Raw genomic sequence first — 16,762 nt, forward strand, 5'->3', positions numbered from 1 at the left:
GAGGAAACAACAAAAACCAGAGAAATCATTATATGCAAAGATGCTCATCATGCATTATTTATATTGACAATAAAAAACTACTTAAGTGCTAAACAATGGTAAGGTAGTTAAGTAAATTATGATAGGTATATCTGATTAAATAATACGTAGCTATTAAAAACTATGTTTATAATAACATAAAAATGTCAATATAAAGAAATAGGATTCAAATATGATTTATAAAGCAAAACATAAAAACAGTAGAATAGATTATAAACAAACAATTATATAGTCTTCTTTGTCTTCCTTTTTTTAGGGGGGGGATTCAAATACTCTATAATGAGTATAACAGAGTGGTAAAACTTTACTTTTAAAAACAGTAACACTTGAACAGTTTGGTTTCCTCCACCAAATACCTGATAGGGCTTATTTAAGCTGCAGTTTTTAATTTCTCTGGTGTTTAGTAATTTAAGTATTAATTTGTCTACTAATAAGGGATACTTTTGCTGCTCGTTCACATGATCAACGTTTTAATATCTTAAAGTGAAAGATGTTTTGATATCAGAATAAGATGTGGTAATGGTCAATCACATTAATAGCATATTCCTACAGATTAGGAATAACATTAATTATGAAAATTATGAAATGAATTCAGTCTTTTACAGGAATTCATATAAGCAATACCTGGCACAATTCCCCTTAAATAAATAACTGAAAGCAGTCATAGCGATCTATTTTAGGAAATAATTTTTTTATATTTAAGAAATCAATGTTATGCTTTTGAGGCGGCAGAAAGGCTATAAATCCTAATGAAGTAAATTGGGGGAAAATTTCTTCTTTAATGTACCATCAAGGTACACTTTAGTGCTATTTTGGCTAGACCAAGACTTTGGCCTCTACAGGAATCGTTTGGAAAGCTGCTTCCCATGAAGTAGTGGAATATTTCCAGCTAGTTACTCCAGTGTTCTGTCTGCTTTGCATTTTCCCCTCAATGAAACAGGACAATTAATAAACTGTGGTTACAGTACAAAGCCCAAGCTTCAGCAGCAGCAATATTATCTTTGGATCTGGACTGAGGGGCATGAGTTAGTCAAATACAGTTCAACTCTCAGAAAGCTGGCCATTTGGAATGCACACTTATTTTTTCGAAATTCTTTTCTTTCTTGTGTTTTCCATCATTTTCCTCTCACCTTTTTTCTCCCTGAGAGTGTCATGCAGGTCATTCATTTATTGAATGTCTATTATGCAATTATATTGCCACTTTTCATCTTTCTTAATAGGTACTTAAATGTCAGTTTATCAACTAAATGTGGCATATTTTTAAAGAACTCAATGTAGAAAAAAGAAAAAGAATACTGAAAAAAAAGAAAAGAAAAAGAATACTGGACTACTAGGAATATCCTCCTTTCAAATGGCACAGAGGCTGTGATAACTCATACATAAGGGGTTCTGGGATCCCAATCTACTGCTTGGCTCTGAAGTGAACAATATTTATATAATCAGATCCTATAAATAGTATTCATTAGTTTTCAACTTTCAGACTCAACTTATAGATAAAACAAGAACTTACATATGATTAGAGAATAAAGACCTTGTCAGTGTAAGAGTACAGCAGAAAGACTGTGGAAAATAGGAAGACAGGTGAAAGAAATGATGGGAGCATTCATAACCACATATAGCAGAGCATCGAGAGGTACTATCTCAAGAACATGGAAGAAAAATAAAGATTTAAATGTATTATTTAGAATTACAAAATAATCAATGAAATTAAATACAAACAAATGAAAATTAGAAAGGAGAAAGGAGAATTAGTATACCCAAGCTAAATCCTGACCTTTAGTAATGAAGTGTCAACAGATAATCTGTTAAGTCAATAAACAAAAGTAGAAGAATATTATTTAGCCTTAGGAAGATAACACCGAAAGAATTAAAAACAAAAGTAGAAGAATATTATTTAGACTTAGGAAGATAACACGGAAAGAATTAAAAACAAAAACGTTTTATGTTGCTAGCTCTGGGAAATGAGACTAGAAGTGGAGAGAATAGATGGGAAATGCTCCACACCCTCCTGCACAAGTACACACATACATACACATTTATGCACACGTGTGTGACTAGAGACTACTTTTGATTAAATAAAATAGCAGGTTAATTTAAAAATATGTTTAACCTACAGAGATTCACACCCACCCTTTCCCTGTAGTTCAATAACATCATGTTCAATTTCTGCTAGAGGAAGCACTTCTCTAACGTCAAGGCCAACAATATGAAGGAGTCACTACATGAGCAAAGCACACACATAACCTGGCCCAGGGTTTCTCAGCCTTGCCACTACTAACATTTTTGGATTGGATCATTCTTTGTAGTACAGGGCTGTCCTGTGCGTTGTAGGATGGTCAGCAGCATCCTTGGCCTTTATCCTCTAGCTGCCAGTGGACCTGTGACAACCAGAAATGTGTCTAGACTGCCAAATGCACTAGGAAGAGAAAAATCAAGCTCAACTGAGAACTACTCATTAGCAAAAGGATGTGACAAGAACACCAATCCACTGAAGATGGAGTCACATAACCAGCCCACTTAATTAATTGTGGGTCTACTGAACCATGCTCACTAATGACAAGAAGAAAAAGAGATGAAAAGTGCTCACATTGCACATGAGATGTAAAAGGATTCTATATTCTTTTGATCAGTTCCGTTCTTGTGTGCTCTCAGTGAGAGCATCTTGCAGGGCTGAATGAGATTCATCATGACCGTGAAGCAATCCATATCGTTTATATGGTGCCCAGACTAAGGCTTGACAAAAAAACAAACAAACAAAATAAAAAAAGGCTCTCAGCTTTATTGAGAAATAGCATGATAGTGACATCCAACAGGTCATGTAAATGTTGAACACTATTTTATAAACTATATAGGAAAAAAACATTTTTTAATCCTCACCTGAGGATATTTTTTCTATTGATTTCTAGAGAGTGGAAGGGAAGTAGGAGGGGGAAAGAGAGGGAGAGAAACATTGATCAGAGAGACAGATCAACTGGTTGCCTCCTGCACCAGCTCTTACTGGGGCTGCAGAACCAGCAACCAAGGTACATGCCCTTGACCAAGAATCGAACTTGAGACCCTTTGGTCCTCGGGCCAAAGCTCTAACCACTGAGAAACCAGCCAGGGCCTATATAAGAAACTTTCAAAGGTAATTTTGACTATACATAATTTTTGCCTTGCGTGTTGATTTTGGAACTTTTATTTATTTATTTATTTAGGAACTTTAAAAAAAATTTTAAATTTTTTTTGTGTTTTGTGGGTTTTCTTTTTAAATATATCTTTTATTGATTTTTTACAGAGAGGAGGGGAGAGGGATAGAGAGTTAGAAACATCAATGAGAGAGAAACATCGATCAGCTGCCTCCTGCACACCCCCTACTGGGGATGTGCCTGCAACCAAGGTACATGCCCTTGACCGGGAACTTTAAAAAATTTTTTAAATTTTTTTTGTGTTTTGTGGGTTTTCTTTTTAAATATATATTTTATTGATTTTTTATAGAGAGGAGGGGAGAGGGATAGAGAGTTAGAAACATCAATGAGAGAGAAACATCGATCAGCTGCCTCCTGCACACCCCCTACTGGGGATGTGCCTGCAACCAAGGTACATGCCCTTGACCGGAATCAAACCTGGCACCTTTCAGTCCACAGGCCAACGCTCTATCCACTGAGCCAAACCAGTTAGGGCTATTTAGGAACTTTTAAAACAGAATCTCTCTGTAGCTCTAATACATCCATCCATTCATAGCCCATGCATCCAGCTTTTATTAAATACCCTCTGTGTGTCAAGCACGGTTTGGTAGATGCTAAGAAAACAATGGTTGTTTAAATATACACTAAATTTTCAAGGAATGTAACTACCATGTAAATGTATATTTTGTTTTGTTTGGAACTTTGTCAAAAATTGTTCACCATTTAGAAAAATCATATAACCAACAGCATTTACTTTGGTTTTGGGTCTCCTTTTTTCTACTGTACAATATTATTTATGTATAAGTAGATTTAGTTTCCCAGGACTGCTGGAACATATTGTCACAAACAGAAATTAACTAACAGTTCCGGAGGCCTAGTTTCAGTGGGTCAAAATCAAGGTGTCAACAGGGCCATGGTCCCTCAGAGGCTCCAGGGAGAACCCATTCCTTGCCTTTTCCAGTTTCTGGTGACTGCTAGCCTGCCTTGATTTGTGGCCATATCTCTGCCTCTGTGGTCACAATGCCTTCTTCTCTTCTGTCTGCGGTCTCCCTCCATGACATATTTATTTATTTATTTATTCATTCATTCATTCTTTTATTTTATATTTTTGTATAGAATGTCTGTAAAGCCTTACAGTTAATTTTTTTCCTTTATTAAGGTTTTACCTATGTGTCCTTATTGCCCCATTCCCCCCCACCCCCACTCATGCCCTGACCCCCCTGGTGTCTGTGTCCATTGGTTAGGCTTATATGCCTGCATACAAGTTCTTTGGTTGATCTCTCCCCCTTACCCCTACCCTCCCCTACCTTTTCTCTGAGGTTTGACAGTCTGATTGATGCTTCTCTGTCTCTGGATCTGTTTTTGTTCATCAGTTTATGTTGCTCATTATATTCCATAAATGAGTGAGATCATGTGATATTTATCTTTCTCTGATTGGCTAATCTCACTTAGCATAATGCTCTCCAGTTCCATCCACGCTGTTGCAAATGGTAAGAATTCCTTCTTTTTTACAGCAGCATATTATTCCATTGTGTAGATGTACCACAGTTTTTTAATCCACTCATCTGCTGATGGGCACTTAGGCTGTTTCCAAATCTTAGCTATGGTAAATTGTGCTGCTATGAACATAGGGGTGCATATATCCTTTCTGATTGGTGTTTCTGGTTTCTTGGGATATATTCCTAGAAGTGGGATCATGGGGTCAAATGGCAGTTCCATTTTTAGCTTTTTGAGAAAACTCCATACTGTTCTCCACAGTGGCTGCACCAGTCTGCATTCCCACCAGCAGTGCATGAGGGTTCCTTTTTCTCTGCATCCTCACCAGCACTTGTCCTTTGTTGATTTGTTGATGATAGACATTCTGACAGGTGTGAGATGGTACTGCATTGCCTCCATGACACATATAGAGTCCACCAGGATAATCTACCCATCTCAATATTCTTAACTTAATCACATCTGCAAAGGCCTTTTTGCCATTTAAATTAACACTCACAGGTTCCAAGGATTAGGATATAGATATATTTGGGGGGACCATTAGGCGGCCCATCACAGGTAGGTCATAGTACCTCTAGGCATTTCATTTCAGATAGTAAAGGGAGCATCTAGAATTTTTTTATATATAAAAGGGGAGAGGATTGTGATGGATGGTATTGAGAATTACTGTTCTAGAGGGGGTAAGTAAAAAAGCAATATCCAGAGCATAAGGGACCATTTTATTCTTTGACTCTTTTCTTTTTTAAATTTATATACTTTTATTGATTTCAGAGAGGAAGGGAGAGGGAAAGAGAAATAGAAACACCAATGATGAAAATCATTGATTGGCTGCCTCCTGCACGCCCCACACTGGGGATCAAGCCCACAACCCGGGCATGTGCCCTGACCAGGAATCAAACCATGACCTCCTGGTTCATAGGTCAACACTCAACCACTGAGCCCCACCGGCAGAGCTACCTTGACTCTTTTCAAACACCTCAGTGCCTTTTCACTGCCTCAACTACAACTCCAAATTCTTTAGGATCTGACACTTGCCTGTCTCTTCAGTTTCATTTTCTTCTGTATACTTTATCCATGAATAATAGTAAGCTATTTTTTGTACCGTAAGTAAAATATGCAGTATATGCCTTTGTACCTTTGTATTCTCTCTTGCCTTGTCTGCCAATCAAATTCCTTGTTAGCTCAGTCCTCCAGTAATATTTACTGACCCTCAGTCCCCACCCCAGACAAGGCAGATCACTCCCTCCTCTGAGTTATCACTGCACCTTGCACATATTTGAATTGTTACATTTATCATACTATATTATAAATTATTTGCTCCCCTATTATTAGACTATAAGCATTTGTCTCCCCTATTATAAGACTACTAGAGACCCGATGCACAAAATTTGCCCTCGTAGCCCTGGCTTCATCTGGAAGGTCGTCTGGAAGGACGTCCGGTCTAATTAGCATATTACACTTTTATTATTATAGATAAGCTTTTACAGGGAAGTGAGTCTTATTTATCTCTGTAGATAAGAGTATTGAATGAATAAATTAACCTCTATTCTGGGCTTATGTTCTAGGACCTGTCCATCTAGATATACTTCAAAGTCCACATATCCAAAACGGAATTTATTTTTATTTTGAACCAACACCTTCTGCTGAGTTCTTATCTTCTATAAATGACCCAGTGGCCCATGCCAGAAATCTGAGAGATATCCTTAGACATCTCTTTCTCCATTACTTTCCACATTCATTCAAACTTCAGCTCCTCTCAACTATAACTCCCACATTGCTTAGCCTGCTTCTTTCTTTTATTCCCCTTGATATCTTGTATCTATCTCCCACTATTTGATTCTCACTCCTTTGAAATGGTCAGGCCTGAAGTTAACTTACTCAGGTACTGTGAGCCAAATTGGAGCTAGACAGATAAATGAGAAGGGCATTCCCTTCAGGAAGAGAAAAAGAAAAGGGTTTCTATCCTGAACACATCCTGAGGGCAAGCCTGGAGGGCTGACGGTGCCTATGTAAAAAGAACTACTCCCATCTGGGGGTGGCTCTTAGATGTGCTGTTCAATTGTTGTCCTGGAAATTACCTTTACTTCTCTCCTGTGCTAGATTCCCTGTTTCTTTTTTATTCCCTAACTTTGGTAAATGGCATCTTTCATTGCTCACTAAGTAAGGATGCGTGGTAGATAATTTTTGCGTCCTTGCATGTATAAAAAATGTCATTATTCTATCATCACATTTAAATGATAATTTGGCTGGGTACAGAATTCTATAATGAAATCATTTTCCCCAAGATTCTGGAGGGTCATCTCCAGACTAGTATGAGGGACATGGGAGAGAAGAGAGTGGCTACCTGAGAGCACTACAGTGTCCTCAAAAAAGACTTAGGTCCTCTCAGAGTAAGAAAGTGAAGGAAATGTTTAGAGAAAAACTGAGGACAGTTTTGCTGCTGACTGACCATAAATTCTTGAGAGCAAAGTGGAAAAGTTTCAGGAGTTTGGGAGGAGTGGGAGATGAAGTTAGAATACGGTTAACAGAGCTATATGGGATGAGTCTGGGAAATGAAGGATAAACTAGGATTCTTTTTTTAAAAATGTGTTTTTATTGATTCAGAGAGAGGAGGGGAGAGGGAGAAAGAATTATCAATCAGCTGCCTCCTGCACACCCCCAACTGGGCATAGAGCAGCAAACCGGTCATGTGCCCTGACTGGGAATCAAACCCTGACTGGGAATCAAACCATGCCCTCCTGGTTTGTGGGTTGATGCTCAACCACTGAGCCACATCGGCCAGGCTAACCTAGGATTCTTGTGGTGACTGATTAGAACTGGGAATCAAACCCTGACTGGGAATCAAACCATGACCTCCTGGTTTGTGGGTTGATGCTCAACCACTGAGCCACATCGGCCAGGCTAACCTAGGATTCTTGTGGTGACTGATTAGAAATTGAGATAAATGGTATAATGTAATTATCCAAATGATGTCAAGGCAAATATTGGTAACAATTAAGTGAGTAGTGGGGATTGAGGACTAGGGAGTAGGGATTTGACCAAAAGCATGCAGAGTTCTAAAACTCTCATTCCCTGCTGGTGAGAAGGATATGGAAGCCAGAAGAGGGGAGACTATGAGTTTATTCCCAGAGCATAGAAATTTTCCAAAGAATCGCAATAAGTCAACTATTTCTCAGCACAGTTAAAAATCCTTAAGGGTTCTGCTCCAATGAGAACTCATAATAGTAAAAGTTAGTATTTACCAAGGACCTGGCATTTTATATATATCATTTTATTTCATTCTCACAACAATCCCAAGAGGAAATTTTTATCATTGCCATTTTATAGATGACAAACTAAGGCTAAAGAGATTAAAATGCCTTATATGCTGCTACCTTAGCTCCCAAGAAAAGTCCTGATGGAACCCAAACCTTATATAAAACCTAAAACAGCAGAATTTCATATGAAGGAGTCCTTTACTTTTGTAAAGATAAAATTTTCTCTTCACCTTTTACCTCCATGCAAATACATAAAGAAGTTATTTTGTAAAGACTTACCATAATGCTTTCTCTGACCAATGAGTTCTATCTAAGCACAATACTCCTTAATAGTAGTTCAGTAAACTGAGGAGAAAATTTATCTACATGTTATTCTCTAGTATATATGTATATATTTTTAAAGCCTACCTCCACAGAGAATTTTACAATGACTGAAGGAATTCAATCAACAGAAGACAGGTGCAAGGTGCATCAGTGTATATGAAGAACCATGAAGTTAGTTCACAGACCAAGAAAGCTACAAAAAAATCAAAGAAAAAGAAAGAAAAACAGAGGTTTTCACTTTATATGCCCCAAAGTTATAGAAAAGAACAGTATCAGAATTTTAAAGTTAAATATTGATTAACTGAAGGAGAACAGCATATTTAGCCTTACTTGGAAATCTTCATAAACTGAATATTACTCCCAAGTAAGTGAAATTAATAAAACAAAAAATTTTAGTGAAAACATAATTGTCACATAGTTGATTAAGATACTCATCTTTGCCCAGCTGGTGTGGCTCAGTGGTTGAGCATTGACCTATGAACCAGGAGGTCACGGTTCGATTCCCAGTCAGGGCACATGCCTGGGTTGCAGGCTCGATCCCCAGTGGAGTGTGGACAGGAGGCAGCCAATCAATGATTCTCTTTCATCATTGATGTTTCTATCTCTCTCCCTCTCCCATCCTCTCTGAAATCAATAAAAACATATTTTTTAAGGTATTCATCTTTTAGTAGAATCCATAATAAAATATGAATGTATTAGGTAACTACCACAATCAAGCAAAAATAAGTTTTTCAGAAAAAGAATAACAATTTCAAAATACATCATTAAAATTCTAGTCAGGTTGCAGGAGGATTTACAAATATACTTCTTTTAATGCAATTATTCCTGAATTTGAGATGCTGTTATGAACAACTTGTTACTTTGAGATTAACATTTGCATTGTTTCCTAGCCTTTTTATCTGTCTGTACTTTTGCCCAATCCCCTTGAAAGCAGGGGCATACACTTGTAGGTTGGATGGTCAAAGGCATTAGCACAGTTACTGCTATGAACTATGGATCCTGAACCAGTTTTGCATAAGAATTACCTGGAGAACTTCTAAAAAAATTTTTTTTTTGAATCCCACCTCAGATTCTTAGAAATGTCTGTCTATACAAAGATCTGCAGGTGTGTCTGAGGCATTGACAGATTTTAGGAAAATAGACGATAGCTATGGGTTTAGAACTGTGTTCTAAAGAGTCTTAAAATTCTCACGAAATACCTTTGGGTAGTTCTCACATATTCCAGTCAGAATAATTCCATTTTTATTTATTTTATGTATCTCTTATGCTTCTTAAAATCTGAAAACTACAAGACCAGCTAGAACAAAGTGAACTCACCCACATAGATATTAATCTCATGATTTTGGCATCATAATTGACCTAATCCAAAGACAAAGAGACTAGACAGATAAAAAGACCAGGATTGATGAACATGGAATATCTGTTAATGCCAAAAGAAAAATCTTATAAAAGCAGTTCTGTAATTCATTTACTGTATTTTTTATTAGAAGTTAAAAGAACGTATTCAATACTGAATTGCATGATAAAGTTCTCTAAATGGAAAAAACACACATAAACATATTGTATTAATAGCATATGCAGCTGTCACTTATAAAAACTACCTTACTCTAGACTGCAAGTAAAAATACAAACCATTTAAATCCAAAGCTTAGTGACCTTTTCTCCTACAGTCTTTGCATATGCAGCTGTCACTTATAAAAACTACCTTATTCTAGACTGCAAGTAAAAATACAAACCATTTAAATAAATCCAAAGCTTAGTGACCTTTTCTCCTACAGTCTTAATTCCGGCAGACAGAGAGGAGGCAGGGAAGGCAGTAGTAGATCTGAAAGGTGTGCTCCTTGAGGAAATGATCACCCTAGAAATGTGATCAGAATGAACCCTTGTCTATTGCTTCCCCATTAGCATGAGATTTGGATCCTTTGAACTCATTTGTGGTGCTTCCCACAATGTCCTCTAACCCAGAAAACTATGTTGTGTTGTGGTGAAAGGCAGGTAAGAATGCTAGTTTCCTCCTCCCATCCTGTCCTTAGATATTGCCCAACAGAACTGTTTCTATATATCCTGGCCTTTTGAAATTCTCCATTTCAACCACACTGCCTGGTAATAATGTATGCCCAGTGGAAATCAGATGTGAGACATCCAATCTTATACGTGAATACAATCTCAAGGGGCTGCTTCATCAAATGGATCAGCATAATGTTTTTACTCACCTGTCTGAATACACATACTAAGCAGGAGATGAACTGAGAAAGAAGCCAGAAGAGCAACTATCAGCAGCAAAAAACTAAAATACAAAAGGGTACAAAAAAAGGTTTTTTACCGTATCTCTTACAACAATAATTTTTTTAAAGAATCATAGAGACTATCTTTGAGTAGTTGGGTTATGGTCACTGAAGAAAGTAAGAAGATACTTTTCTGTATTTACCAAATTTTATTTAAGTGAAAATATACTGCTTTTAAACTAGGAAAAAAAATCAGAAAGAAACAAGCTTTATTTAAAGTAAAAACGAATTTCCTATTTTAGCATTCTTGTTTACTGACTGATGGTTCAGCCACTCAATAATCTTTTAATATTTCCCTTTTATGACTCTTTTTCCTATTTTGAAGTTTTAAAGTTATAAAGTTTGCGATGAATACCTCCCATAATAAAAACAAGTTGAGTTACTTAAAAGTTGGTTTGCTTATCAAGAAATTCAAAATAAAAATAACCTAGGGAACACTGGGGGGAGGAGGGGTTTTCTTCCCCTCTTCTTTCCCCGGGTGCATTACCTTTGCCTTTCTCTCTCCTAAGCTCCAAGGGGCCCTCTTTTGTCTCTGTAACTTGTTTCCTGAGCCTACACAGCCCATCTGGCTCACTACTTCTTCCTCTGTAACTTTCTTTTAAAAATATATATATATTTTTAATTGATTTCAGAGAGGAAGGGAGAGGGAAAGAGAGATAGAAACATTAATGATGAGAGAGAATCATTGATCAGCTGTCTCCTGCACGCCCACACTGGGCACGTGCCCAACCAGGAATCAAACTATGACCTCCTGGTGCATAGGTCAATGTTCAAACACTGAGCTACACTGGCTGGGCTAAATAAACTTCCTTTTATTATTTGAAAAATAAAAAATGAAATAAAGAATAATTTAAAACACCTAAATAACACTGAATATTTTAAATTTACTAGTAAAATAGATCTTCTTCTACTGACAAAACAAGTATGTTCATTCTACCAACCCTGGTGCTAGATGCTAAAGATAAGGTTTAGTTCTACAGGATTTAAGAGTTTAGTGGTGAAACTAATTTGCAAACAAATCATTATATTAAATGATAATAACAAAATGAATATACAAAGTACTATGGGAGCACAGAAAAGCTAGGAATGTCTTTTATTTTGGGCAAACTGGCGTATGAGCAGAGTCTTGAAAGATGAAAAGAAATAGGCACAGACCACATCTGGCCTCGGAAAGGAAAAAGACTACTTAACAGTGGGAGGACAGGAGGAGTTAGACAGCAATGAGAAGATTATGTGCTTTACTTACACTCACAAAATTGCTATTTATAAGTAATCTGCATGGCTGATAAATCTTGATTCACTTTGGCCAACATGACACAACAAATAAGTCACTTCTTAAGGTCATAAACTAGTGTAGATCAAGTCTCCCATTTTTTTAAATTAGCCACACTTTTGGATTTTAAAAATGCAAATTATATAGCATTCCTCCAAGCTACAGACTAGCAACAACAACAACAAATGCTAAAATCCCAGAAATAACTTAATTAGAAATTGGATAACACCAGCTTCTGGAGTCTATCTCATTTGTCTTACTGTACTATCCAAATGGAGGGGGGAGGGTGGGGAAAGTAATGGTAAAATAATAAAAAAAAAAACTCACCTAAATCCAAGGATACCAGTATGAGCCATAACAAAAGCTAAGCCAAGGATGCCACTTCCCATGATGGCATTCATCAAATTAAACACTGAGAAACCATATGAAACACCTGGGGATCCTTGTCTGTGAAGTTCCTGTAAGCACCCAAATTTAATAGTGTTAAATGTTTGCATGGTGAATTCAAGTTTCATCGAGAAATGACTGACAGGTTATCTGCAGGACCACAAGCATTGTGTGACACACTAGCTGCCCGGTCAGGACTAGTTGCTTTCCTTTCCTTCCCTTCTCACCTCCCACCAGCAGCTCCAGGAATCTAGTTTCCTGGGAGAATCATCTCCACCGGTACAGAAGCCAGGTAGGCTTCAGGAAGAGCGTGATTAATCTGATGGCAAAAGATTAGGATAGGATTGGAATGGAGCGGGGAGGGAGAGCAGGCTGATGGCCTCAGCTCGTGATTCCTGCAGACTTCCTGAGTCAGCTTGAGGCTGCTGTACACAACTGTTGTTCCCCAATTACTAGTAGGGCAACACTAAGTTTTGTTTTGTTTTGTTAATCCTCACACGAGGATATTTTTCATTGATTTTTTTTTTTTTAGAGAGAGTGGAAGAGAGAAGAAAGAGAGAAAAAGAAACTCCAGAGACACATCGATTGGTTGCCTCCCGCATGCGCCCTGAACAGAGTTGGGGATAGAGCCTCCAACCAAGGTAGGAGCCCTTGACCCTAATCTAACCTGCGACCCTTCCTTCAGTCCGCAGGCTGACGTTCTACCCAGTGAGCCAAACCGGCTAGGGCTAATTTTTATTTGTATTACTTAATGAGTTAAGTCCACCCAACTGGAAGTATGGTCAAGAATACCTTGCAATGACGGTAGAATCAGCAATTTATTTTGCTCTTGAGGATATTTCTGAAAACACCCACCCCCAAAATAGCCTTTGGGAACAAGTCCTAGAATCTGTTAATTCAGGGACTTGAGTTAAAATGCCGAGAACCCATGGCACAGGCTTCAGGGTCAGGAAAGTGTTATGTACTTATTACCGGACCACCTCCACTCTTTACAGTTAAGGATCTCTGTGTTAAGATGTTTACAGGCCACCAATGACTAAGTCAAGAAAAGAAAAATCTTGTGACTCTTGCAAAAATCTCACAAGACTGGTGGGGGAAACGGGAAGCTGACAAAGACAACTAGGAACAGCACCGAGCTACCTAACCCAAGGGCTGCTCCTCCGGCGCGTATCCCGCGGTACGTGTCCCGCCTGCGCCTGGAGTCAGCTTCTCTTCCTAGGGCACTTAGGGTGCTCTCACATGGATGCACGCCGCCGAATCTGAATCTCTACTGCTGCCTCTGGCCCCACGGCCCACGCCCCTCTCCCGTGCCACCCCCTTCTTTTCCCGGTCTTATTTGGCAGGCACTTCAGGGGAGCCGGGTGGCAGGCAGCGCCAAGAGGGTAGCGGAGCCAACTTACGTTGCTTAGCAACGGGCTCAACTCTTCTGCCTGCGCCTCCGCCTCCTCGGGCTGCTGGGAAGAGACGTAGCAGCCCGGCTGGACGTTGATGACTCCCCAGGGTGCCTCCATGATGCTCGCTGGCCAACGACCAGGTCCATCTGGGAGCTACTACCCCTGCCCTCCCGTCGTCAGTCGCGCCAGAGGCGGAGCTTTAGGCCCGGCCCTTCCGGGTTCCCGGTCCTCCACAAGGCCCGAGAGATCGGAGGGAATCGGCGCGATATGATGACGTTTCTCCTCGCGGCGAGCAGTGATGATGTCATCCAGAGCCAACCCACGCACCAGCGACCCATTTCCGAGCTGCACCAGAGCATGAGGTGAGGGACCTGAGTCGCGGAGCCAGATGCGGAGCGACACCACGAATTAGGTGGTGACCTTGGGGAGGTGGCCGCCGCGGGGCCTTTTTTAGTTCGTAGGGGCTGAGGGTCCGCCTGCGGTACCTGTCTGACCGGGCGCCTAAACGTCGCGAGGTCACCCATTTTCAGCCCTAGTGCTGAGCCCAGGTTCGAGTGCCGGGTAGTGAGGAACGGTTTATTCTTTTCAAAAGCTTTCTGATAGGCCCTGTAGCCACATTTTATATAGGGGAAGCCAGACTTATTAAGTAATTGACGCAGGACCACACAGCTGGTTAACTGCTGGACCAACCCAATTTGAACCCTGGCTGTGAAGTCTGACATTTGTTTTACAGGGTTGGGGGCAGGACCCGTTCCTCTTACAATTACTTCTTTATTATTCAAGAAGGCAAAGTGGAAATTTTATATATATATATATGTATATATATGTGTATATATATATATTATATATATATATATGATTTCAGAGAGGAGAGGAGAGGGAGAAAGAGAAACATCAATGATGAGAGAGAATGGTTGATCAGCTGCCTCAGGCATGCCCCACACTGGGGATCGAGCCCTCGTGTGCCCTGACCGGGAATCAGCTGTGTGACCTCCTGACTCACTGGTCAGCATTCAACCACTGAGCCACTCCACGCAGGACAGTAACCGATACTCTTAATGGCATGTGTATATAACACTCAGTAAAGAATCCTGTCCTCAAAATACCAAAACCTCGTTATAGGCAGGGCTTGGGGCAATAAAGCATCAAAGGTAACATTGCAGTATATGAATAACACAGGCACTAAACTCAGACCTGGGTTTTAATCCTTGCTCAGCCATTTACCCGCAAGGAAACTGAGTGAATTAACTTACTTATGAGCTTTAGTTTACTCATTTATAAAATGAAAATGCGCGCCCTAACCAGTCTGGCTCCGTGGATAGAGTGTTGGCCTGCGGACTAAAGGGTCCCAGGTTCGATTCCGGTCAAAAGCATGTACCTTGGTTGCGGGCACATCCCCAGTAGGAGGTGTGCAGGAGGCAGCTGATCCATGTTTCTCTCTATCCCTCTCCCTTCCTCTCTGTAAAAAATCAATAAAATGTACTTTTTAAAAAATGAAGATGCGATACCACAAGCCTCCCAAGTTGGATGTGTGTAAAGCATTTAGCTTAGCATCTGACACAATAAGCAACCACAATAATATCCTAGGAAATATTGCTATTGGTAAAGCCATGAATATAGTGACCATTTCATTTAGAGATGATTCCTTAATTCAAATCTCAGTCTTAAATGTATTCTGTAGCAAACTGTGGGTGGAGAGGTTCATTAAGTATAGGAGGTGGATAGATCACTAAGCCCTCCTTCTGACAACAGGTGGGGTGAAGGTGCAAATTTGTTATTTACCACTAATAAAAGTCATTTTGCCCTGGAAAAGATGGTACGTATACTCACACACCACTAAAAGTTTTAATTAATAGCATTTAGCAGGTTATGTAAAACAGAATTTAGATTTTCATTCTGAAAACCTATTGTGCACATGTAAGTTGGCTTGTAGCTTTATGATTTTTAAATGAATACTTTTTTAGGATCTTCTGGAGGCCATTTGGATTCTTAAGAAGACTTCTCAAAGTGGAAAGCTGTAGAATAACTGAATCAGAATCATTGATCCCATTAGCTTGGACATCACTGATACAGAAACTTAGCAAAGCACCTGGTATTTTCTTGCTGGATCAAAGAAAAAGATTCTCAACCATGCCTGAAATAGAAACAAGTCAAAGTGATTCAGAATTGTTTTCCCCACCCTCTGATGTTCGAGGAATGACAACACTTGATAGAACAGCTTTTAACAAGATAGTCACTATCCCAGTGCTTAAAGTGAGGAAAGAAATTGTCAATAAATTGATGCGATCCCTTAAAAGGGCAGCACTGCAGAGACCGGGCATAAAACGTGTGATTGAAGATCCAGAAGATGAAGAAAGTAGACTAATTATGTTGGATCCCTATAAAATATTGACTAATGATTCCTTTGAGGAAGCAGAACTCAGTATTTTAAAGCAGCTTAATGTCAGTCCACAGATATCTAAATATAATTTGGAACTAACTTATGAAAACTTTAAGTCAGAAGAAATCTTGAGAGCTGTGCTTCCTGAAGGTCAAGATGTGACTTCAGGGTTTAGCAGAGTTGGACATATTGCGCACCTGAACCTTCGAGATCATCAACTACCTTTCAAGCATTTAATTGGTAGGTATGTCTTAAGAATATTCCTGTGCTAGAAAGCAATTACAAAGTTCTAATTTTATAAATTATTTTTTTAAATGCCAAATTGCAGAAGCAAACCATTTTATCTTTTTAATTTTCATCTGGATCTTAAGCTACATTCTCTTTTGAGGGCCATTTTGGAATCTCCATTCCAGAGTCATAGCAAGCTTTAAATATCAGTTCAAGCTTTTGTGTACACAGTACATAAGCTTAGATAACACTTAAATGACTTGCTTTGGCAGAATTATTTGGCAACTCATCACTTTGGTACACAGGCTTTAGTAGGCCTTGGGAATGTGTTGAATGCTAGGTTTCATGAAATTGAGTATTTTTATAGTCACAATTGCAAAACACTATTTACTCATACTTTCATGGATTCAACTAACTGAGCCTCTTCTGTATGTCAGCACCATACTTTGGTTTTTAGTGCTCCTAGTCTTTTAGAAATGATGCTTGTGGGCGAGAGGCTGGAGATGGGGGACCTGGAGGGGAGCCAGGAGGGGG

The 16,762-nt window shown here is 39.1% G+C and overlaps 2 protein-coding genes across 2 annotated transcripts in view; one reads left to right on the forward strand and one right to left on the reverse strand.

Moving 5' to 3' along the window:
- SLC38A6 (solute carrier family 38, member 6) overlaps nucleotides 1-13,759 on the reverse strand; it is a 68,258-nt gene extending 54,499 nt beyond the window's left edge. Inside the window, exons 1-3 of the mRNA XM_005874048.2 lie at nucleotides 13,627-13,759; nucleotides 12,167-12,297; nucleotides 10,495-10,568 (exon numbers count right to left, since the gene is read on the reverse strand). Coding sequence (XP_005874110.1) covers nucleotides 10,495-10,568; nucleotides 12,167-12,297; nucleotides 13,627-13,737 — 316 coding nt within the window. The 5' untranslated portion in view covers nucleotides 13,738-13,759. The remainder of the gene's footprint in view (nucleotides 1-10,494; nucleotides 10,569-12,166; nucleotides 12,298-13,626) is intronic.
- Nucleotides 13,760-13,815: 56 nt separating this feature from the next.
- The window catches only part of TRMT5 (tRNA methyltransferase 5), an 8,829-nt gene continuing 5,882 nt past the window's right edge, over nucleotides 13,816-16,762 (forward strand). Inside the window, exons 1-2 of the mRNA XM_005874047.2 lie at nucleotides 13,816-13,982; nucleotides 15,585-16,240. Coding sequence (XP_005874109.1) covers nucleotides 13,888-13,982; nucleotides 15,585-16,240 — 751 coding nt within the window. The 5' untranslated portion in view covers nucleotides 13,816-13,887. The remainder of the gene's footprint in view (nucleotides 13,983-15,584; nucleotides 16,241-16,762) is intronic.

Source organism: Myotis brandtii, unplaced genomic scaffold (genome assembly GCF_000412655.1).
Source record: "Myotis brandtii unplaced genomic scaffold, ASM41265v1 scaffold423, whole genome shotgun sequence".
Lineage (NCBI taxonomy): Eukaryota > Metazoa > Chordata > Mammalia > Chiroptera > Vespertilionidae > Myotis > Myotis brandtii.